The sequence below is a fragment of the Oncorhynchus gorbuscha genome, linkage group LG07 (genome assembly GCF_021184085.1).
Source record: "Oncorhynchus gorbuscha isolate QuinsamMale2020 ecotype Even-year linkage group LG07, OgorEven_v1.0, whole genome shotgun sequence".
NCBI lineage: Eukaryota > Metazoa > Chordata > Actinopteri > Salmoniformes > Salmonidae > Oncorhynchus > Oncorhynchus gorbuscha.
Genome location: NC_060179.1, coordinates 60749572 through 60774973, shown reverse-complemented (window position 1 = coordinate 60774973; position 25402 = coordinate 60749572). Strand labels below are relative to the sequence as shown.

Sequence of the window (25402 nt, the reverse complement as noted above, 5' to 3'; positions counted from 1 at the left end):
GAAAAAAAATCCAGAAAATCACATTGTAGGATTTTTAAAATAAATTTATTTGCAAATTATGGTGGAAAATAAGTATTTGGTCACTGAAAAAACAAGCAAGATTTCTGGCTCTCACAGACCTGTAACTTCTTCTTTAAGAGGCTCCTCTGTCCTCCACTGTTACCTGTATTAATGTCACCTGTTTGAACTTGTTATCAGTATACAAGACACCTGTCCACAACCTCAACAATAATTTAAAAAATAACAATCATTTCAGTGGTTTTGTTATCATTGCAATAGTAACATATTATATATTTTATGTTAAAATTATAAGCAGTGTTCATAATGGTAAATAAGTACTTTGCAAGGTTTTCCCAAAATCCTGACACAAATTTACATTCAAAGAACAAGTGAGACAGATTCTCACCTTTTTCACAGAAAACGCAGATATCATCAATAGCCACAAATTTGGAAATCTTACATGGATTACATGGATATATCTTATGTAAAATGTTGAAGTGCACTTCCTTAACTTTGTTTGGTATACAGTATTTATAAGGCCTTAACCATGCATTTTTCCAGACTTTCCTCTGGTGTAAGTTAGTTTTGTGAATGAAGAATTTGTCTTGTATATTTATTACAACAAGATTTCTCAAGTAAACCCACGCCTTCCAATCTGAGTTCTGGATAAACTTTGTGATCATTCCCAAAATTAAGATTACTTTTCATAAGTGTAGTTATGTAACGGCTGTGAAACGGCTAGCTAGTTAGAGGTGGTTGTCACTTGCTCTGAGACCTTGAAGTAGTGGCTCCCCTTCCTCCGTTCTTCGCGGGTGACTGTTGTTGATGTGTGCAGATGGTCCCTGGTTCGTGCCCGGCGAAGGGACGGTCTAAAGTTATACTGTTACATTTGATGCTGTTGACCCGGATCACTGGTTGCTGCGGAAAAGGATGAGGTCAAAAGGGGGGTGAGTGTAACGGATGTGAAACGGCTAGCTAGTTAGCCGTGGTGCGCGCTAAATAGCGTTTCAATCGGTGACGTCACTTGCTCTGAGACCTTGAAGTAGTGGTTCCCCTTCTTCCGCTGCTTTTGTGCAGCGATGGGTAACGATGCTTCATGGGTGACTGTTGTTGATGTGTGCAGAGGGTCCCTGGTGACGGTCTAAAGTTATGCTGTTACAGTTAGACCACTGGGAACGGCTTTGATCACAGAAATAAAGTCTCTGAAAGGTATTGGAAACTCTTTCAATGTTATAAATTGTTCATATGTGAGAATATTACCTTTGTTGTCGAAAATATCAAGAACAAAGTCAATATTCCTCTCATGCCATTTCTCATGCCACCTCCGTCACTCGGTCGCGTCATGCCATTGTTATTAAAGTTCTCAAGCCGCCCTCTATCGGCGGCGCCATAGTGGTGATAAACGACAGGGACACAGAAACAGCTGATTAGCTTGCTAGCTGTTAGGTGATGTCTTACTATGGTCGTGAATTTGCCTAAATTATTAGATAGTCGTAATTCAGCTGCCTTTTTATTTTGCCCAACATACGCCATTTCGGGACGATTTGTGTTTTGCCATTTTAGGCCAAGCGGAACCAGAAGGAGCTAACGTTACTGTAGCCAGCTCGTAAACATTGGATACAAAACAACACTAAAAAACCTGATTTAACATCGAGCTGAATAATGGATCAAAATTACACCCTGTATCCTGTTAAACTGTACGTTTACGACCTGTCTAACGGAATGGCTCGCCAGCTGAGCCACCTCATGCTAGGTAAGATGCAAGGTAGTTATCTTTGGTTGTACTATTTTGTAAATGTTTCTTTTTTTATTAACAATAATAAATCAATACAAATGTACACGGGGAACACAAGTACGCTTAAGCAATAAGGCATGAGGGGGTGTGGTATATGGCCAATATATCACAGACCCCCGAGGTACCTTGTTGCTATTATAAACTAGTTACCAATGTAATTAGAGAAGTAAAAATACATGTTTTGTCATACCCGTGGTATACGTTCTGATATACCACGGCTGTCAGCCAATCAGCATTCAGGGCTCAAACCACCCAGTTTATAAATAAAGAATATACCAAGAATTTTGGGCTAGGGGGTACAATAACACATTACACAAAGACCTTAAGGGACCAATGGCGACCTGTAATTTATGGCAGGTGGGACAGAACCCTAAAAAACTATATAAACTCAGCAAAAAAAGAAATGTCCTCTCACTGTCAACTGCGTTTATTTTCAGCAAACGTAACATGTGTAAATATTTGTATGAACATAACTAGATTCAACAACTGAGACATAAACTGAACAAGTTCCACAGACGTGTGACTAACATAAATGTGTCCCTGAACAAAGGGAGGGGGGGTCAAAATCAAAAGTAACAGTCAGTATCTGGTGTGGTCACAAGCTGCATTAAGTACTGCAGTGCATCTCCTCCTCGTAGACTGCACCAGATTTGCCAGTTCTTGCTGTGAGATGTTACCCCACTCTTCTACCAAGGCACCTGCAAGTTCCTGAACATCTCTGGGGGGACTGGCCCTAGCCCTCACCCTCCGATCCAACAGGTCCCAGACGTGCTCAATGGGATTGAGATCCGGGCTCTTCGCTGGCCATGGCAAAACACTGACATTCCTGTCTTGCAGGAAATCACACACAAAACAAGCAGTATTTCCAATGTCAGGATGAGCCAGTCCTGTCTGGTCCAGCGACGGTGGATTTGTGCCCATAGGTGACGTTGTTGCCGGTGATGTCTGGTGAGGACCTGCCTTACAACAGGCCTACAAACCCTAAGTCCAGCTTCTCTCAGCCTATTGCGGACAATCTGAGCACTGATGGAGGGATTGTGAATTCCTGGTGTAACTTGGGCAGTTGTTGTTGCCATCCTGTACCTGTCCCGCAGGTGTGATGTTTGGATGTACCGATCCTGTGCAGGTATTGTTACACGTGGTCTGCCACTGCGATGATGATCAGCTGGCCGCCCTTTCTCCCTCGAGCGCTGTCTTAGGCGTCTCACAGTATGGACATTGCAATTTATTGCCCTGGCCACATCTGCAGTCCTCATGCCTCCTTGCAGCATGCATAAGGCACATTCGCATAGATGAGCAGGGACCCTGGGCATCTTTCTTTTGGTGTTTTTCAGAGTCCGTAGAAAGGCCTCTTTTTTTAGTGTCCTACGTTTTCATAACTGTGACCTTAATTGCCTACCGTCTGTAAGCAGTAAGTGTCTTAATGACCATTCCACAGGTGCATGTTCATTAATTGTTTATGGTTCCTTGAACATGCATGGGAAACAGTGTTTAAACCCTTTACAATGAAGATCTGTGAAGGATCCTGAAAAGGGATGTTTGTTTTTACTGAGTTTAGATATATATATAAAAATTGCCTGTTTTGCATGTTATTTTGGCATTAATATGTGTCGCATATCAGTTTGCAAACAATGTAAAAATAAATAAAATTGAGTTAATAAAGCCGCATACAAACATGTTCTCTTTTTTGCTTTCTAGCGTAAGGCAGCTCAGCCTAGCTCAGTGCTTTCTGTGATGGTGGGGGAGTCGGTGGAATATACGGAGCGTAGGGGTTGGTAATGTTATCTAGTTGCACCGTGATTGGCTCAGTGTTCTGTCACTCATGGGGACACTACGTCACTGCAAAATCTACAGGGAGAGATTGAAAATTCAAGCCCCTTGGGTGCTGCCATAGAGTTACGTTAGAAGTGCCCATCCAAGAAGGCTTGGTCATTGGCCACAGATAAAATTGTCAAATCACGTTATATGTACCCTACCTTTTAATTGGACTGATCATGTCAATATCATACTTTCAAAATCTTAGCTAGCAAGATAGCAGTCGTCATCATGAATCAAGTCGGCAATCTACTGGCAAATACTTTTCGATCCTTGTCAAATGAAGAGAAATTATAAATAAAACATATCGATGTTCATCGGCCATTGGACATAAACATTACACAACAAGTTGAAAATCACAAATTCAGCAATGAGTGGTTTGGAAGGAATCAGTGCTTAACTGCAAGTATTGCAAAGCAATCACTAGCCTGCTATTCAATGGAGTGGTTGTGTGGTACAAGTCTGGGTTTAAGGGTCTCTTTTCCAAGCTTAAAAGGATTAACATTCAACATTGGCCATGCTGTCAATCCAGCATGACTTATGACACATTCAAAACAATTGGAACTGGGAAATCTCAGACTTCAGTGAGTTCAAGACATCTGGGAACTCTGAAAAAAATGAGCTCTGACTAGGGAAAGTCAGTTTTGAACGGTCATTTAGCTAATAGACTGTTTTTGAGAAATGTCATCATCGAATATTGTAAGAGCTTTCATTGTCTGCTTATTTCACTTTATTTATCATACAGTTCTGACTTCGTGTGCAGGGAGAATACTGTAAGAATGGAATGGCTCATGTTCTAAATTCTGTCAAATCACAACTAATTATTTTGGGTCACATTTGCCGAATACAACCTTAATGTGAAATGCTTACTTTACAAGGCCTTAACCAACAATGCAGTTCGGGGCACTTCTGGGGATAGCATGAAAAAAATATTGACTAAATAAGCCAAAGTAAAACATAATAACGAGGCTGTATACAGGGGGCACTGGTACGGAGTCAATGTGTAGGAGTACAGGTTAGTCGAGATAATTAGTACATGTATGTAGGGGAAAAGTAATTATGCATAGATAATAAACAGCGAGTAGCAGCAGTGTAAAAACAAAGGGGGGGGGGGTCAATGTAAATAGTCCAGGTGGCCATTTGATTCATTGTTCAGCAGTCTCATGGCTTGGGGGTTAAGGCTGTTAAGGAGGCTTAGACTTGGCGATCTGATACCGCTTGCCATGCGGTAGCAGAGAGAATAGTCTATGACTTGGGTGACTAGTGTCTTGGACAATTTTGTTTGGGCCTTCTGACATGCCTAGTATATAGGTCCTGGATGGCAGGAAAGCTTTTTGAGGATCTGGGGACCCCTTTTCCTGAGGCGTAAAAGGTTTTGTTGTGCCCTCTTCACAACTGTCTTGGTGTGTTGGGAAAATGCTAGTTCCAGTTGCAGAGGGAGGTGTTCTTAGCTTAGTGATGAGCTTTGTGGGCACTATGGTCAATGAACAGCATTATCACATAGGGGTTCCTTTGTCCTGGTGGGAAAGGGCAGTGTGGAGTGCGATTGAGATTGCGCCATCTGTGGATCTGTTGGGGTGGTACGTGCATTCGAGTGGGTCTAGGGTTTCCGGGATGATGGTGTTGTGAGCCATGACCAGCCTTTCAAAGCACTTCATGGCTACCGACGTGAGTGCTACGGGGCGGTTGTCATTTAGGCAGGTTACCTTTGCTTTCTTGGGTACCGGGACTATGGTGGTCTGCTTGAAACATGTAGTTATTACAGATTTGGTCTGGGAAAGGTTGAAAATGTCAGTGAAGACACTTGCCAATTGTTCCATGCATGGTCTGAGTACACGTCCTGATAATTTGTCTGGCCCTGCGGTCTTGTGAATGTTGACCTGTTTCAAGGTCATACTCACATCGACTACAGAAAGCGGAACACCTGGTGCTCTCATGCATGCTTCAGTGTTGCTTGCCTCAAAACGAGCATGAAAGGCATTTCGTTTGTCTGGTATGTTCACGTCATTGGGCAGCTCGCAGCTGGGTTTACCTTTGTAGTCCGTAATAGTTTGTAAGCCCTGCCACATCCGACGAGCGTCAGAAGCAGTGTAGTAGGATTCAATCCCAGTCCTGTATTGATGCTTTGCCTGTTTGATGGTTCGTCTGAGGGCATAGCGGGATTTCTTATAAGCAAAAAAGTGTTAAAAAAAATCTAAATATATTTTATATTTAAGATTCTTCAAAGTAGCCACCCTTTGCCTTGATGACAGCTTTGCACACTCTTTGCATTCTCAAAACCAGCTTCACCTGGAATGCTTTTCCAACAGTTTTTAAGGAGTTCCCACATATGCTGAGCACTTGTTGGCTGCTTTTCCTTCGCTCTGTGGGCCAAGTCATCCCCAGAAAAGTAGGGACGTGGATCAGAAAACCATTAAGTATCTAGTGTGACCACTATTTGTCTCATGCAGCGCGACAGATCTCCTTTGCATAGAGTTGATCAGGCTGTTGATTGTGGCCTGTGGAATGTCCTCCCACTCATATTCAATGGCTGTGTGAAGTTGCTGGATATTTGCGGGAACTGGAACACGCTGTCGTACACGTCTATCCAGAGCATCCTACACATGCTCAGTGGGCGACTTCTAGCGAGAATGCAGGCCATGGAAGAACTGGTACATTTTCAGCTTCCAGGAATTGTGTACAGATCCTTGCGACATGAGGCCGTACATTATCATGCTGAAACATGAGGTGATGGCAGTGGATTAATGGCACGACAATGGGCCTCAGCATCTTGTCACGGTATCTCTGTGTATTCAAATTGTCATCGATAAAATACAATTGTTTGTTGTAGCATACCATAACCCCACAACTACCATGGGGCACTCTGTTCACATTAACATCAGCAAACCGCTCGCCCACACATCTGCCATCTGCCCGGTACAGTTGAAACCCGAAATCATCTGTGAAGAGCACACTTCTCCAGCGTGCCAATGGCCATCGAAGTTGAGCACTTGCCTGCTGAAGTCAGTTACGATGCGGAACTTCAGACAGGTCAAGACCCTGGTGAAGACAACTAGCATGCAAATGAGAATCCCTGAGACAGTTTCTGACAGTTAATGCTGAAATTCTTTGGTTGTGCAAACCTACAGTTTTATCAGCTGTCCGGGTGGCTGATCTTTAACGATCCTGCAGGTGAAGAAGCCAGATGTGGAGGTCCTGGGCTTGTGTGGTTACACATGGTCTGCGGTTCTGAGGCCGGTTGGACGTACTGCCAAATTCTCTAAAACGTCTTTGGAGGCGGCTTATAGTAGAGGAATTTAAATGTAATTCTCTGGAAACAGCTTTGGTGGACATACCTACAGTCATCATGTCAATTGCACGTTCCCTCAACTTTAGACATCTGTGGCATTGTGTTGTGGGACAACTGCACATTTTAGAGTGGCCTTTTATTGTCCCCAGCACAAGGTGCACCTGTGTAATGATCATGCTGTTTAATCAGTTTCTGGATATGCCACACCTGTCAGGCGGATGGATTATCTTGGCAAAGGAGAAATGCTCACTAACATGGATGTAAAACAAATATGTGCACCAAATTTGAGAGACATAAGCTTTTTGTGAGTATGGTAAATGTGTATGACCTTTTATTTCAGCTCATGAAACATGGTACCAACACTTTACATGTTGCATTTATATTTTTATTCCTTGTATATACAAGCTTTGGTTGGAATAGAAGTTGTATTATCCGTGGAAATTGATGCCACACGGAACAAGGAGCAAATATCTTTGGTGATGCGAGAGCTGGGACTCTCTAAAAACACGGCACTTCGATACAAGTGACTATTTGTAGCAGGGATGAGGGAAGACTGAGGATGCAATTTAGGCCCATGGGCTGAACTTATTATTTACTTCTAGCTCTCATTCACAAAATGTACATATAAACTATTTTATTCTATTCACAGGGAAACAGCTTGATGGAATATGGTGAGTAAATGATGTATTCTTTGATTTAAGTTCTTATTTTTTGTGAGGACAAAGGTCAAGTTTATGTTCACCTATCATTTCATAACTGGATGTTGTAAAATATTTTGAGCATTCTCTACATGAATGTCATGATAGGGATATTTTTTCCCCAGTGTTTTTAAGTCTGTAAATTGAGAATCCCTCTTTATGTGAAACGAAACAGTAACATATTCCTCTCAGGCACACTGCTATTGTTGTCCATGGAGAGGAGTTCTTCTATGGGGGAGAGGGCATCGCAAACTGCCCACCTGTAAGACAACGTTTTATTCTATTCCTTCCTACAATAAACTAGACCTGAGTTGTCCACAGAAGTATAAGTTAGAGTTGCACCAAACATAGATGTTGTGATCCTCGAACAAATCCTGGGGCTAAGTAACAGCTGCAAATACAGGGCCATTGGAGGACATCTGAGCAAGCAGTGGACATGACTAAGCTGTTTGTGTTTGTTGAGTGTTTCAGGGTGGGACGTCCCTGGGGGAACCCAACTCCATAATAGACCTGGGCATCACAGAAGTGACTGAGGAAATCTTTATGGAGTACCTGTCTTCACTGGGAGAGTCCACGTACAGGTGAGGCTGAGGCACCTGGTGTATCTTAACTCCACTGGGATATGTGTGTGTATGTATATACAGTGCCTTTGGAAAGTATTCAGACCATTTGACTTTATCCACATTTTGTTACGTTACAGCCTTATTCTAAAATGGATTAAACCCTTTTTTTCTCTCAGCAAACTACACACAATACCCCATGATGACAAAGTGAAAACCGGTTTAAATAAATATTTGCTAATTTATTAAAAATAAAAACTGAAATACCTTATTTACATAAGGGAAAGGGGGATACATAGTCAGTTGTCCAACTGAATGTATTCAACTGAAATGTCTTCCGCACTTAACCCAACCCCTCTGAATAAGTATTCAGACCATTCGCTATGAGACTCGCAGTTGAGCTCAGATGCATCCTGTTTCCATTGATCATCCTTGAGATGTTTCTACAACTTGATTGAAGTCCACCTGTGGTAAATTTGATTGATTGGAAATGATTTGGAAAGGCACACACCTGTCTATGTAAGGTCCCACAGTTCACAGTGCATATCAGCTCAAAAACCAAGCCATGAGGTCGAAGGAATTGTCCGTAGAGGTCAGAGACAAGATTGTGTCGAGGCACAGATCTGGGGAAGGGTACCAAAAAATGTCTGAAGTGTTGAAGGTCCCCAAGAACAGAGTGACCTCCATCATTCTTAAATGGAAGAAGTTTGGAACCACCAAGAATCTTCCTAGAGCTGGCCGCCAGGCCAAACTGAGCAATCGGGGGAGAAGGGCGTTGGTCATGAAGGTGACCAAGAACTCGCTGGTCACTCTGACAGAGCTCTAGAGTTCCTGTGTAAAGATGGGAGAACCTTCCAGAAGCACAACTATCTCTGCAGCACTCTACCAATCAGACCTTTATGGTAGAGTGGCCAGACGGAAGCAACTCCTCAGTAAAAGGCACATGACAGCCCACTTGGTGTTTTCCAAAAGTCACCTAAAGAACTCAGACCATGAGAAACACGATTATCTGGTCAAATGAAAGCAAGATTGAACTCTTTGACTTGAATGCCAAGTGTCACGTCTGGAGGAAACCTGGCACCATCCCTACGGTGAAGCATGGTGGTGTTAGCATCATGCTGTGTGGATGTTTTTCAGCAGAAGGGACTGGGAGACTTGTCAGAATCTAGGCAAAGATGAATGGCGCAAAGTACAGAGAGATTCTTGATGAAAACCTGCTCCAGAGTGCTCAGGATATCAGACTGGCGCGAAGGTTCATCTTCCAACATGACAACAACCCTAAGCGCACAGCCAAGACAACTCAGGAGTGACTTCTGGAAAAGTTTCTGAATGTCCTTGAGTGGCCCAGCCAGAGCTCGGACTTGAGTCCGATCTAACATATCTGGAGAAAGCTGAAAATAGCTGTGCAGAAACACTTGAGAGGATCTGCAGAGAAGAATGGGAGAAACTTCCCAAATACAGGGGTGCCAAGCTTGTAGCGTCATACCCAAGAAGACTCGAGGCTGTAATAGCTGCCAAAGGTGCTTCAACAAAGTACTGAGTAAAGAGCCTGAATACTTAGATAAATGTGATATTTTATTTGTATATTTTTAATACATTTGCAAAATAAATTAACCTGTTTATGCTTTGTCATTATGGGGTATTGTGTGTAGATTGAGAGAAAAAAACAAACAATTTAATCCATTTTTGAATAAGGCTGTAATGTAACTATGTGGAAAAAGTCAAGGGGTCTGAATATTTTCTGAATGCACTGTGTGTATGTACTGTAGGTATGTATAGATGGAGATGTGCAGTTGGATACTGACGAGATCTTTTTAGCTCTCTCTCTCTCTCTCCCTCACTGTATCCACTCTCTATTTACTCTGTCCCTATCTTTGCTTCTTTCTCTCATTCACTGCCTTTCTCCCCACTCACCCCCTTTCTCTCACACACTGTAGGGGGAACCAGTACCATCTGTTTGAGTGGAACTGTAACACGTTCAGTAACGAAGTGGCCCAGTTCCTCACCGGCAGCAAGATCCCTGCCCACATCACAGACCTGCCGGCTGAAGTGCTGTCCACGTGAGTTACCCTTCTCTTCCCTCCCTCGTCTCTCTAGAAACAAGAACCTATTGTCAAACATAAAGAGTGTAGTGTGGGAGCGTGGCACAACGACAGTGCTGCAGTCTTCCAAGCACATATTGTCCATGAGCGACATTGGTATGAATTCCAGCCCTGACACCTTTGTGCGGGTTCTCCTCTACCTGTCCCCCTATATCTACCAATTGGCCACTCCAATACCTTGTCTTTGTTATCCTTAAGCCATTTGGCCACAACTTTGGAAGTCTGCTTGGGGTCATTGTCCATTTGGAAGACCCATTTGCGACCAAGCTTTAACTTCCTGACTGATGACTTGAGATGTTGCCTCAATATATCCACAATTTTCTCACCTCAGGATGCAATCTATTTTGTGAAGTGCACCAGTCCTTCCTGCAGCAAAGCACCCCCACAACATGATGCTGCCACCCCCGTGCTTCACGGTTGGGATGGTGTGCTTCACGGTTGGGATGGTGTTCTTCGGCTTGCAAGGCTCCCCCTTTTTCCTCCAAACATAATGACGGTCATTATGGCCAAACAGTTCTATTTTTGTTTCATCAGACCAGAGGACATTTCTCCAAAAAGTACTATTTTTGTCCCCATGTGCAGTTGCAAACCATAGTCTGGCTTTTTTATGGCGGTTTTGGAGCAGTGGCTTCTTTCTTGCTGAGCGGTCTTTCAGGTTATTTCGATATAGGACTCGTTTTACTGTGGATATAGATACTTTTGTACCTGTTTCCTCCAGCATCTTCACAAGGTCCTTTGCTGTGGTTCTGGGATTGATTTGCACTTTTCGCACCAAAGTACATTCATCTCTAGGAGACAGAACGCGTCTCCTTCGTGAGCGGTATGACGGCTGCGTGGTCCCATGGTGTTTATACTTGCATACTATTGTTTGTACAGACGAACGTGGTACCTTCAGGCGTTTGGAAATTGCTCCCAAGGATGAACCAGACTTGTGGAGGTCTGCAATTTTTTTCTGAGGTCTTGGCTGATTTCTTTTGATTTTCCCATAATGTCAAGCAAAGAGGCACTGAGTGTGAAGGTAGGCCTTGAAATACATCCACAGGTGCACCTCCAATTGACTCAGGCTAATTGACATCGTTTATCAGAAGCTTCTAAAGCCATGACATCATTTTCTGGAATTTTCCAAGCTGTTTAAAGGCACAGTCATCTTAGTGTATGTAAACTTCTGACCCACTGGAATTGTGATACAGTGAATTAATTATAAGTGAAATAATCTGTCTGTAAACAATTGTTGGAAAAATGACTTGTCATGCACAAAGTAGATGTCCTAACCGACTTACCAAAACTGTAGTTTGTCAACAAGAAATTTCTGGAGTGGTTGAAAAACGAGTTTTAATGACTCCAACCTAAGTGTATGAAAACTTCCGACTTCAACTGTAGCTACAGGACGGTTGCTCTCCAGGAACAGGGTTGGACAGCCCTTGTAACGGCGTTCGTCTGTTGAAAGAAGAGAGTCGGACCGAAATGCAGCGTGTAGGTTACTCATGACTTTAATGAAAGAATCGCGGTACATGAAATAACTGAAACTAACTACAAAAACAACAGAACGGAACGTGAAACTAATTACAGCCTATCTGGTAACTACAACACAGGGACAGGAACAAACACCCACGAAATACAAAGCGAACTCAGGCTGCCTAAATACGGTTCCCAATCAGAGACAACGATAAGCACCTGACTCTAATTGAGAATCGCCTCAGGCAGCCAAGCCTATACCCCACCCCTAATCAGCCGCGATCCCAAATAATACAAACCCCAATACGAAACACAACATATAAACCCATGTCACACCCTGGCCTACCCAAACATATAACAAAAACACAAAATACAATGACCAAGGCGTGACAGAACCTCCCCCCTAAGGTGCGGACTCCCGGACGCACCTCAAGAGCATAGGGAGGGTCCGGGTGGGCGTCTGTCCATGGTGGCGGTTCTGGCTCGGGACGTGGACCCCACTCCATTAATGTCCTAGTTCCTCCCCTTCGCGTCCTGGGATAATCCACCCTCTCCGCCGACCATGGCCTAATAGTCCTCACCCAGATCCCCACATAACTGAGGGGCAAGCTCGGGACAGAGGGGCAAGCTCGGGACAGAGGGGCAAGCTCGGGACAGAGGGGCAAGCTCGGGACAGAGGGGCAAGCTCGGGACAGAGGGGCAAGCTCGGGACTGAGAGGAAGCCCAGTACTGAGATGAAGCTCAGGCAGGTAGTAGGCTCCGGTAAATCCTGGCTGGCTGGCGGAACTGGAAGATTCAGGTTGACTAGCAGATCTGGAAGAGACTGGTTGTCTGGCAGATCTGGAAGAGACTGGTTGTCTGGCAGATCTGGAAGAGACTGGTTGTCTGGCAGATCTGGAAGGAAGTCTGGCAGATCTGGAAGAGACTGGTTGTCTGGCAGATCTGGAAGAGACTGGTTGTCTGGCAGATCTGGAAGAGACTGGTTGTCTGGCAGATCTGGAAGAGACTGGTTGTCTGGCAGATCTGGAAGAGACTGGTTGTCTGGCAGATCTGGAAGAGACTGGTTGTCTGGCAGATCTGGAAGAGACTGGTTGTCTGGAAAGAGACTGGTTGTCTGGCAGATCTGGAAGAGACTGGTTGTCTGGCAGATCTGGAAGAGACTGCAGATCTGGAAGAGACTGGTCTGGCAGATCTGGCTGGCAGATCTGGAAGAGACTGGGTCTGGCAGATCTGGAAGAGACTGGATCTGGAAGAGACTGGTTGTCTGGCAGATCTGGAAGAGACTGGTTGTCTGGCAGATCTGGAAGAGACTGGTTGTCTGGCAGATCTGGAAGAGACTGGTTGTCTGGCGGCACTGGGCTGACTGGCGGCGCTGGGCAGACTGGGGGCACTGGCGGCGCTGGGCAGACTGGCGGCGCTGGGCAGACTGGGAGCACTGGCGGCGCTGGGCAGACTGGGAGCACTGGCGGCGCTGGGCAGACTGGGAGCACTGGCGGCGCTGGGCAGACTGGGAGCACTGGCGGCGCTGGGCAGACTGGGAGCACTGGCGGCGCTGGGCAGACGGGAGACTCCGGCAGCGCAGGAGAGGAGAAAGGCTCTGGCTGCGCTAAACAGGCGGGAGACTCCGACAGCGCAGGAGAGGAGAAAAGCGCTGGCTGCGCTGAACAGTCGAGGCGCACTGGAGGCCTGGTGCGTGGTGCTGGAACTAGGGGTACTGGATCGAGGACACGCACAGGAAGCCTGGTGTGGGGAGCTGCTACCGGAGGACTGGTGTGTAGAGGTGGCTCTGGATAGACCGGACCGTGCAGGCGCACTGGAGCTCTTGAGCACCGAGCCTGCCCAAGCTTACCTGGCTCGATGCCCACTCTAGCCCAGCCAATAGGAAGGGCTGGTATGTGCCGCACCGGGCTATGCTCCCGCACTGAAAACACTGTGCGCTCCATAGCGTAACACGGTGCCTGCCCGGTCTCTCTAGCCCAACGGTGAGCACAGGGAGTTTGCGCAGGTCTCCTACCTGGCATAAACATACTCCCTTCCAATCCCCCCCCCCAATATTTTTTGGGGCTGCTTTTCAAGTTTCCTTGCCAACCGTGTTCCCTCGTATCGTCGGCTCCTATCTCCGGCTGCCTCTGCTCTCCTTAGTGCCTCCACCTGTTCTCATGGGAGGCGATCTCTTCCGGCCAATATCTCCTCCCAAGTGTAACAACCTTTACCATCCAACACGTCCTCCCATGTCCATTCTCCGAATAATTAGTCCTCCTTTTTCTGCTCCAGCTGTCTACGTCGTTGCCAGTTTACACGCTGCTCGGTCCGTGAATGGTGGGTGTTTCTGTAACGGCGTTCGTCTGTTGAAAAAAGAGAGTCGGACCGAAATGCAGCGTGTAGGTTACTCATGACTTTCATGAAAGAATCGCGGTACATGAAATAACTGAAACTAACTACAAAAACAACAGAACAGAACGTGAAACTAATTACAGCCTATCTGGTGAGTACATCACAGAGACAGGAACAAACACCCACGAAATACAAAGCGAACTCAGGCTGCCTAAATACGGTTCCCAATCAGAGACAACGATAAGCACCTGACTCTAATTGAGAATCGCCTCAGGAGGCCAAGCCTATACCACACCCCTAATCAGCCGCGATCCCAAATAATACAAACCCCAATACGAAACACAAAATATAAACCCATGTCACACCCTGGCCTACCCAAACAGGCCAGAGGTGGCGTTCATCCACCTCTGGCCTGCTCGCCTCCCTACCACTGAGGAAGTACAGCTCCCGCTCAGCCCAGTCAAAACTGTTCGCTGCTCTGGCCCCCCCAATGGTGGAACAAACTCCCTCACGACGCCAGGACAGCGGAGTCAATCACCACCTTCCGGAGACACCTGAAACCCCACCTCTTTAAGGAATACCTAGGATAGGATAAGTATCCCTCTCACCCCCCCCCCCTTTAAGATTTAGATGCACTATTGTAAAGTGACTGTTCCACTCGATGTCATAAGGTGAATGCACCAATTTGTAAGTCGCTCTGGATAAGAGCGTCTGCTAAATGACTTAAATGTAAATGATAACAAAAACACAAAATACAATGACCAAGGCGTGACAGCCCTGGTGTTGACCCTTTTACTTTTTCCACATTTTGTTATGTTACAGCCTTATTCTAGGAAAGATTAAATAATTTCCCCCCCTCATAAATCTACACACAATACCCCATAATGACAAAGTAAAAACAGGTTTTTAGATATTTTTGCAAATGTATAAACAATCAACACATTTACACCTTACTCAGTACTTTGTTGAAGCACCTTTGGCAGCGATTACAGCCTCCAGTCTTATTCTGTATGACACTACAAGCGTGGCACTCCTGTATTTGGGGAGTTTCTCCCATTCTTCTCTGCAGATCGTCTCAAGCTCTGTCAGGTTGGATGGGGAGCGTCGTTGCACAGATATTGCACAGATATTTTCAGGTTTCTCCAGATGTGTTCGATCGGGTTCAAGTCCGGGCTCTGGCTGGGCCACTCAAGGACATTCAGAGACTTTTCCTGAAGCCACTCCTGCGTTGTCTTGGCTGTGCGCTTAAGGTTGTTGTCCTGTTGGAAGGTCACCCTTCGCCCCAGTCTGGGGTCCTTAGTGCTCTGGAGCAGGTTTTCATCAAGGATCTCTGTACTTAGCTCTGTTCATGCTAACACCACCATGATTCACCGTAGGGATGGTGCCAGGTTTCTTCCAGACGTGACGCTTGGCATTCAGCCTAAAGAGTTCTTTAGGTGCCTTCTGGCAAACTCCAAGAGGGCTGTCATGTGCCTTTTTACTGAGGAGTGGCTTCCGTCTGGCCACTACCATAAAGGCCTGATTAGTGTAGTGCTGCAGAGATGGTTGTCCTTCTGGAAGATTCTCCCCTCTCCACAGAGGAACTCTGGAGCTCTGTCAAAGTGACCATCGGGTTCTTGGTCACCTCCCTGACCAAGGCCCTTCTCCCTCGATTGCTCAGTTTGGCCGGGCAGCCCTTGGAAGAGTCTTGGTGGTTCCAAACTTCTTCCATTTAAGAATGATGGAGATCACTGTGTTCTCAGGGACCTTCAATGCTGCAGAAATCTTTTGCCACCCTTCCCCAGATCTGTGCCTCAACACAATTCTGTCTCTGAGCTCTACGGACAATTCCTTCGACCTCATTGCTTGGTTTTTGCTCTGACATGCATTGTCAACTGTGGGACCTTTATATAGACAGGCGTGTGCCTTTCTAGATCATGTCCAATCAATCAAATTTACCACAGGTGGACTCCCAAGTTGTAGAAACATCTCAATGATGATCAATGGAAACAGGATGCACCAGAGCTCAATTTCGAGTCTCATAGCAAAGAATCTGAATACCTATCTAAATAAGGTATTTCAATTATTTTTTTTAATGAATTTACCCAAAATTCTAAAAACCTGTTTTCACTTTATCATTATGGGGTATTGTATGTAGATTGATGAGATTTTAGAATAAGGCTGTAACATAACAAAATGTGGAAAAGGTTAAGGGGTCTGAATACTTTCCGAATGCACTGCATGTGCCAAATTTTACACTTAATCAGTGCTTAATTTGAGCCGGAACAGGATACGACACCTCTCCGTGTTGTTCCGGTACCTCTTGAGGCATTGAAAAATAATTTTCACTTTTTGCAATGTAAAAATTACAATAAAAGCGATCAGAGTTCATTCCAGTTGCCTCTTCGTTAATTATCCTGCCAGCACAAAAAAAAACGTTACGTGAAAAAGTCGATTTTCAGCCCGGGCCTAATATTCTAAGAGTTGATTTGGGGTGACCCAGGCTTATAGTTTGCGCAACACTGAGATCAACATTTGGCCATGGCTCTATGTGAAGCACACCAGTATCTCTCACATAACTAGAATGAGATTCACTTTCTAGGATCTCTCTCCCTCTCTGCTCCGATACACATGAGCTTGCATCTCTCCAGCCTTGCACTTCATAATGTATTGCCTTTATAGAATCATAGCCACACAAAGGGTTCTGAAGGAACTGCAGCCGCCCTGATAAATTGAAATACATAGGCCAAAATTATAGGATTACTTCTCTGTTCGGAAGTAAAATAAACAATTCAGAATGGCCTACTACACCACGAGAAGCCCTATAATTTAGCCACAGAGGATCAATAGCTTCTTTTTTTTCAAAATAGCATAGCTGTGGATTGTAGCCCAATAACCAGGAATAGCCTACAGTTGGGAACGCAAGGCAAATCTGTTGGTGAAAAAACAGCATGCAGATAAAACTGGCCTTTCGCAATATTTCAAATACAAACGAGGGAAAACACAGGTTGGAAAACAAATTACTCCTGCTGAAGAGTGAAGACTCTATGCTATAAGGCTACCAAAATATTAGATCAACTTCCAAATATTGTTTTACAAAAAGAGAGAGAGAGGCTTTTGGCACGAGCGCATCGGCCATCACCAGTGAGTGAACTGCTCATCATTGGGTGAGTCAGTGAAACTGGAAAGCATTTTTAGGATAATTTCTTCATATTGTAGCCTACATAATGTGTCTCCACACACCTAGGCCTAGGCTTGTTGATGGATTCAGGTCAAGGTCATTTTTATTGATCTCAGTTCGTCAGTGTCAAAGTAGCCTGACATGTTGATCATTTGTGTGGTATAAAAAAATATTCTGCCGAAGTCTCCAGTCATGTAAAAATGAAATTGGTTTATAAAAGGCACATTTTCTCCCCGGACCGTAGGCTATTAAAACATGTCCCCATGTGTGCTACTAATGTAAGTGACTCTACTCTACTGCTCTATGCCACATAACTTCCCAGGTCACCTCACACTCACTGCACTTACTGTATGTTTCAAGTTCAATTGAGTTTGTTGGAATGTATCATATAAATAAGGAAAGCTTGTTCAAAACAAACTCACTGTGTGGATTCTAATTTGTGCTGTGTTCCACTCTGTCACCCGCAGACCTTTCGGCCAGGCACTACGCCCGCTTCTGGACTCCATCAATATTGCACCACAAGGGGGCAACACCTTCAATGGACATTATGGCCAGAGATAGACCGATAACACAGGTGCACAGAGTAATATATTAAACGATCAGTCAGTCTGTGTGGGGGGGTGGGAGATCTGCAGCTCTGGACCTTTGTAAGTTCCTTACTGATGTACAGTAGTCAGTCAGTGGGCCAGGCAGCAACCTAACCCAACCTGACCTCTTTAATACCTTAAAGGCCCAGTGCAGTAGGAGCTGTTTGAAAAGACCGCTGGAAATTTCAGCGTATTTTGGTGAGATGGCGTTTTGGCCTTTCATGTTGACATCACCACGTGGTAAATTAGTTAATAGACCAATAAGAAAGAGTTCCAAAACTCTCTGCCAATATCAGCACATTTTCAGTTTTCCCCTCCCCACTCAGACCACTCCCAGACAGTCCTAGCAAAATTATTTATTGAAAAATTCTCTTTGCTAAGAAATTCTCTTTACTATTTTTTGACTCATTTAAAATAATCACACTAAGGTACTTAATTGTTCCCCAGAAATGATTTGATATTGAGATAAAAACAGCTGCATCTGACCTTTTACCCCAGACCAGCCTGACACTCCCCAGACTTAACATGATCCTGCCTAACTTACCCCTTTTCCACTATAAACTTAAGTAAGTGTATGATAAGATAGATATTTCTTCTACTCTCCATAGGAGCCCATGATCAGCTGAATGTAAAACTAAGGAGCTGCAAGGTTTCTATCTAAAGCCAGAGCTGCAGCTCTTTCCTGCACAGGGGTGGATAGGGTGTCCTTTTACCTTCCTGTTATAAGTAATTAAGTAAGCTATTTTAGTGTTTTCATTGTTCTTTTTTAATTACCATGACATGACTGCATTGACACTCCAGAGAGGTAGAGAGAAGGGATAGAGAAGATGAAAAGAGAAACAAACCACGTTTGAGATTTTAGCTGGAGACGTGATACAAACTACAAATTCTGACTTGCACTTGTCTTGATATTGTGAACTTGCGTATTCACTTATCTTCGTATCAACTTCCAACTGTCTGGTGTTAAGGTTTATCCCTTGAAAACATTGTTACACACAAGCACACACACACTCAAGATCATCAAGCTATGACCTCGTGTGACCTGTACAGACGTGCTGAAATTTGTTGGTACCCCTCCACAAATGCACAATTTTCTCTGAAATAACTTAACTGACAAAAGTAATTGGCATCCACTGTTGCTTATTCCATATTTAATAGAAATCAGACTTTGCTTTAGATTTTTTATTAAACATAATATTTTAAATAATAAAACAAATGAAAATAGTATCGACAAAAATGATGGGACCCTTAACCTAACATTTTGTTGCACAACCTTTAGAGGCAATCACTGCAATCAAATGTTTTCTGTAGCTCTCAATGAGACTTCTGCACCTGTTAACAGGTAGTTTGGCCCATTCTTCCTGAGCCAACTGCTCCAGCTGTCTCAGGTTTGATGGGTGCCTTCTCCAGACTGTAAGTCTCAGCTCTTTCCATAGTTGTTCGATAGTATTCCGATCAGGACTCATAGAAGATCACTTCAGAATAGTCCAATGTTTTGTTCTTATCCATTCTTAGGTGCGTTTAGCTGTGTGTTTTGGGTCATTATCCTGTTGGAGGACCTATGACCTGAGACAGAGCTTTCTGACACTGGGCAGTATGTTTCGCTCCAGAATGCCTTGATAGTCTTGATTTCATTGTGCCCTGCACAGATTCAAGGCACCCTGTGCCAGGCGCAGCAAAGAAGCCCCAGAACATAACCGAGCCTCCTCCATGTTTCACTGTAGGTATGTTGTTATTTTCTTTGAAAGCTTCATGTTTTCGTCTGTGAACATAGAGCTGATGTGACTTGGCAAAAAGCTCCAGTTTTGGAGGACATTCTCTCAGGATTGTGGCTTGTCATTATGCATTTTAGAAAATTCCAGTCTGCCGTTTTTTGTGTTTTTCTTTCAAAAGTGGAGTCCTCCTGGGTCTACTTCCATGGAGCCCATTTTCTCTCAAAAAGCGACAGATGGTGCGATCAGAAACTGACGTACCGTCACCTTGGAGTTCAGCTTGTATCTCTTTGGGAGTTATTCTTGGTTCTTTTTCTACCATTCGCACTCTCCTTCTGTTCAATCTGGGGTCGATTGTCCTCTTCTGGACGTGCCCAGTGAGTTTGGCTACAGATCCATGGACCTTAAACTTAATAATATTTGCGACTGTTGTCACAGGAACATCAAGCTGCTTGGATATGGTCTTGTAGCCTTTACCTTTACCATGCTTGTCTATTATTTTCTTTCTGGTCTCATCAGACAAATCTCTCCTTTGCTTTACTCTGGTCCATGTTCAGTGTGGTGACCACAATGATACCAAACAGCACAGTGACTACTTTGCTCTTGTCCATGTTCAGTGTGGTGACCACAATGATACCAAACAGCACAGTGACTACTTTACTCTGGTCCATGTTCAGTGTGGTGACCACAATGATACCAAACAGCACAGTGACTACTTTACTCTGGTCCATGTTCAGTGTGGTGACCACAATGATACCAAACAGCACAGTGACTACTTTTACTCTGGTCCATGTTCAGTGTGGTGACCACAATGATACCAAACAGCACAGTGACTACTTTACTCTGGTCCATGTTCAGTGTGGTGACCACAATGATACCAAACAGCACAGTGACTACTTTACTCTGGTCCATGTTCAGTGTGGTGCACACAATGATACCAAACAGCACAGTGACTACTTTACTCTGGTCCATGTTCAGTGTGGTGGATGACCAAACAGCACAGTGACACTTTATGATACCAAACAGCACAGTGACTACTTTACTCTGGTCCATGTTCAGTGTGGTGACCACAATGATACCAAACAGCACAGTGACTACTTTACTCTGGTCCATGTTCAGTGTGGTGACCACAATGATACCAAACAGCACAGTGACTACTTTACTCTGGTCCATGTTCAGTGTGGTGCACACAATGATACCAAACAGCACAGTGACTACTTTTCTCCATTTAAATAGGCTGGACGACTGCTTACAAGATTGGAGATACTAATTAAAGAAACAAATTACTTTGAAATATCACTATAATGAAATGATTTATTCTATTTTCTAAGGGGTACCAACATGTGTCCAGGCCATTTTAGAATATCTTTGTAGAATAAGCAATAATTAATCTCTTTTCACAGCTTCTTTGCTTTATTCTATGACATACCAACGGCATGCAAGTATACCGCTTTTAATTTACTCACTTTTCATGAGGAATGAAGCATTATTTCAATGAGCTGTAAGGGCACCAACACATTTGAGCACGTCTGTATGTAGGATATTACAGTAATACACTGAACAACTGCATCTTTCCAGAATTGGTATACTTATACCTTTCAAATTAGCAGGAATGCACCATATCTAGGCATTTTCAAAGATTGGAATGTTGTTGAGTCTCTGTACTGTTTTCTTGCAATCAGTGTGCAGCCTAATGTTGTTCCAGCATAGGAAATCACTCTCCATATCGAGAGTTATGCCAACCGCCATTCACTTTTTTCCTGATATCAAGTGTCTGTGATTTTGATGCCATTATTTGTTTATTTTGATCTGTTTATTTATTGTAATATTATATACACAAGACTGTGTTTGTAAGTTACATACTTTCATTTATTACCTAATGTCATTATGAGCATACATATCGTTATTATTATTGTATTATCAAGATTTAATATATTCGGTAATTCACATTTGGTATTAAGTCAAAGTTGTGATACCCCCAAAATGTCCATCCTTACTCTGTCCACTATTGTGATGTAAAGATCCTGTTTATATTTAACGAAACTCTTGCCTCTGCTTGATAAAGACAACTTTTCTCTAAGTATGGTTGTCTATGTGTCTTTTTGTGTTAACACTCTTAAGGCAGATGGAGGATGTTCCACGGTGAAATACACACCAAAGTGCAGTATGCTACCAGCCTCTGACTATGGTTATTTTTGTACAGGTAGTTTCCTAAACAAATACTTATTCACCCAGAAATATCTCTTCAGCCAGTGATTAGTGGGAGACCATACTACATTATATGATGGTGTGTAACAGGTATTCCCATACTGGGGTACAATGCGTCTTGGGTACGCCAAATAAAAATGTGATTTTTTTATTTCTTTAACCAGCTAGGCCAGTTGAGAACAAGTTCTCATTTTACAACTGCAACCTTGCCAATATAAAGCAGTGTGACAAAAACAACACAGAGTTACACGTGGGATAAACAAAAGTACAGTCAATAACACAATATAAAAAATCTATATACAGTGTGTGCAAATGGAGTTAAGGCAATAAATAGGCCATATTAGCTGAGTAATTACAATTTAGCAAATTAACACTGGAATTATAGATGTGCAGATGATGATGTTGTACTGGTGTGCAAAAGAGCCCCAAAAAATTAAATAAAAACAATACCGGGATGAGGTAGGTAGTTGGATGGGCTATTTAGAGATGGGCTGTGTACAGCTGCAGCGATCGGTAAGCTGCTCAGATAGCTGATGCTTAAAGTTAGTGAGGGAGATAATGTCTCCAACTTCAGTGATTTTTGCAATTCGTTCCAGTCATTAGCAGCAGAGAACTGAAAGGAAAGGTGGCCAAAGATGTGTTGGCTTTGGGGATGACCGGTAAGATATACCTGCTGGTGCGCTTGTTACCGATGGGTGTTATGGTGATCAGTGAGCTGAAATAAAGTGGAGCTTTACCTAGCAAAGGCTTATAGATGACCTGGAGCCAGTGGGACTGGCGACGAATATGTAACGAGGGCCAGCCGACGAGAGCATACAGGTCGCAGTGGTGGGTGTTATATGGGGCTTTGGTGACAAAACGGATTATGTTGGTATAATGATACAATGGTATAATGGTATAATGGTATAATCACACAACTGGCCTATTTGGGTAATGTTTTTTCCCGCCTGAGTGATCTGAATCTAGGATTACAGAGACTCTCTGTCACACCTTGCTCATTGTATCTTGTGTTTTTGTTATATGTTTGGGTAGGCCAGGGTGTCACTTGGGTTTATATGTTGTATTTCGTATTAGGGTTTGTATTAATTGGGAGTGTGTATTATTAGGGGTGTGTCTAGTTAGGCTTGGCTGCCTGAGGCGATTCCTAATTGGAGTCAGCTGATTCTAGTTGTCTCGGATTGGGAACCGTATTTAGGTAGCCTGAGTGCGCGTTGTATTTCGTGGGTGATTGTACCTGTCTTTTGTGTTAGTCACCAGATAGGCTGTAATTAGTTTCACGCGTTTGTTGTTTTGTATTCTCAGTTATTTCATGTACAGCATTTTCTTCATTAAATGTCATGAGTAACCTACACGCTGCATTTCGGTCTGACTCTCTTCAAACAGCAGATGAAGTTCATTACACTCTCAGCAACTATATTCAATGTGTGGGACAAAGTTGAGGCTATGATTAAGAAGTTGGAGCTCTTCTCTGTCTGCATTAACAAGGACAACAGACAGGTCTTTCCATCATTGTATGATTTTTTTGTCAAATGTGATGTAGCGAAGCACCTGAGTGAGTTGGGTGCGCAATTACACAGGTACTTTCCTGAAACAGATGACACAAACAGCTGGATTCATTATCCCTTTCATGCCCTGCGTCCAGTCCACTTACCGATATCTGAACAAGAGAGCCTCGTCAAAATTGCAACAAGCGTTTCTGTGAAAATTTAATTTAATCAGAAGCCATTTATAGATTTCTGGATTGGGCTGCGCTTCGAGTATCCTGCCTTGGCAAATCGTGCTGTTAAGACACTGATGCCCTTTGCAACCACGTACCTATGTGAGAGTGGATTCTCGGCCCTCACTAGCATGAAAACTAAATACAAACACAGACTGTGTGTGGAAAATTATTTAAGACAGACTCTAATACAACCCAACATTGCAGAGTTATGTGCATCCTTTCAAGCACACCCTTTTCATTAACCTGTGGTGAGTTATTCACAATTTTCGGTGAACAAACAAGGTTTTATATGTAAGATGATTAAATAAAGAACAAAATGATTGATTATTATTATATCATTATTTCTGCCCTGGTCCTATAAGAGCTCTTTGTCACTTCCCACAAGCCGGGTTGTGACGACAACTTGTACTCATTCTTATGTTTAATAAATGTATCGTATAGTGTGTGTGTGTGGCAGGCTTACATTGATGGCAAAAAAACAACATTTGTGAGTGTGGTGACCCTGGTGCTAGAGGGGGTACGCAGCTGGAGGTTGAATGTTTGAAGGGGTATGGGACTAGAAAAAGTTTGGGAACCACTGGTGTGTAAGATACTTATTGAGTGATACTGGTAAGTGCTTTTGATGAATAATACCCAGAATGTCCACATGGTGGGGATGTTGGTTTTCTAGTTTTAGATTTTCTCATTTCCTGTCTCGAGTCCACTCTGGACAACACTTTACCAACGATTTGTTATACCCAAGATAGACCAAAGCCTCTTTCCAATGCTAGCAAATTAATCATAGTGGTCAGAACTAGCAAGGAGGTGGGTAGAGCCAAGCACAAGCTAGCGAGATCCTATTGGTGCATTCTAGCATGTATTTGCATATTTCCTTTAGGGAACGCCTAGTATGTGAAGTGCACGTGTGCAATAACTCAATTTGCCCTTGCACTCCAAAACAACGCAATGTTTTTGAAACTGACAAAGGGTAAAGCCTAAAAAACGTATTCCACTCTGCTCGTAAAAAAAAATCAAGCTTCTCCAACTGCCGGCCACTGTACTTCCTCTCATCACCATATTTGGTGGTGAATGGAAATACCAACCGGATGCTTCAGATTTCGGTCAAACATCTGGCTCATTGTTCTGTGACATTACTCTACACACACATGTCAGGGAACACAGAATTGAGGGGGAAAAACAATAACCTGTGTGAAGAATGTGAGCAGCTTGAGGGTGTGTAGACTCCTCGTGGCTTTTGTGAGCAAGAAGTCTTAGGAGCAATGCTTTATTTTCTTCCCTCCCTCTTTCTTTTGTCAGCTGTGACAAATGAATAGAGCTATAAACATGAAACACACCGGTGTTTAAAAAGAACTTTTATCAATTTATACAAATAACACTTAAGAAGGTCTCTTTTGAGAGAGACATTTAAACCTCTTGAAATTGTTCCATAATATTTCATCTTCATCTGAAAAGTCAATGTTAACGGAAACTTAAACAGTCCTCAACAAAGAACATTTCCATATACAGCATGTACAGACACAAATAAGTAGTTTGGTCTTATTCAGCACATAATAGCGTACACATATCACACTTATATCAGATAATTATGTTTGGTCATAGTATCTTGTACATTTAATACTGCACTGTATACTTTTGACTGAAGTAGGTATATTCATATAAGGAGTTATGCATTGGTCTAGTTGTCTTTTTGTGTACCAAACTAGGCTGTTGATTCAGTCTTCAGCTGGTGACAGCTTTGCTACTACAAGCACTGCAGTAAGAGCCAGCCTTGGATTTACAACTAAGCATCACAGACCTAGACATCACAGTCCTAAAGGGGAACTGTATCATCTGTATGTGGAAGTATTATGTCTCCTATTACCAAACCCACATTGTCAACAAGACAGATCTTACTTTAGAAAATAATGGATACTAATGTAGCTCCCATTCCCAGATCTGCATACAGTATGATGCCCATACAACAGTAC

At 43.4% G+C, this 25402-nt stretch overlaps 1 protein-coding gene across 1 annotated transcript; it reads left to right on the top strand.

Annotated features, from left to right (window-relative positions):
- Positions 1 to 1373: 1373 nt before the first annotated feature.
- On the top strand, positions 1374 to 20170 carry LOC124040146 (desumoylating isopeptidase 1-like). The gene is made up of 6 exons (XM_046357047.1): positions 1374 to 1753; positions 7549 to 7570; positions 7790 to 7859; positions 8069 to 8178; positions 10095 to 10217; positions 17676 to 20170. Exons 1-6 carry the CDS (start codon positions 1663 to 1665, stop codon positions 17767 to 17769), a joined length of 510 nt encoding a protein of 169 aa, XP_046213003.1. The 5' UTR covers positions 1374 to 1662; the 3' UTR covers positions 17770 to 20170.
- The last annotated feature ends 5232 nt before the right edge of the window (positions 20171 to 25402 follow it).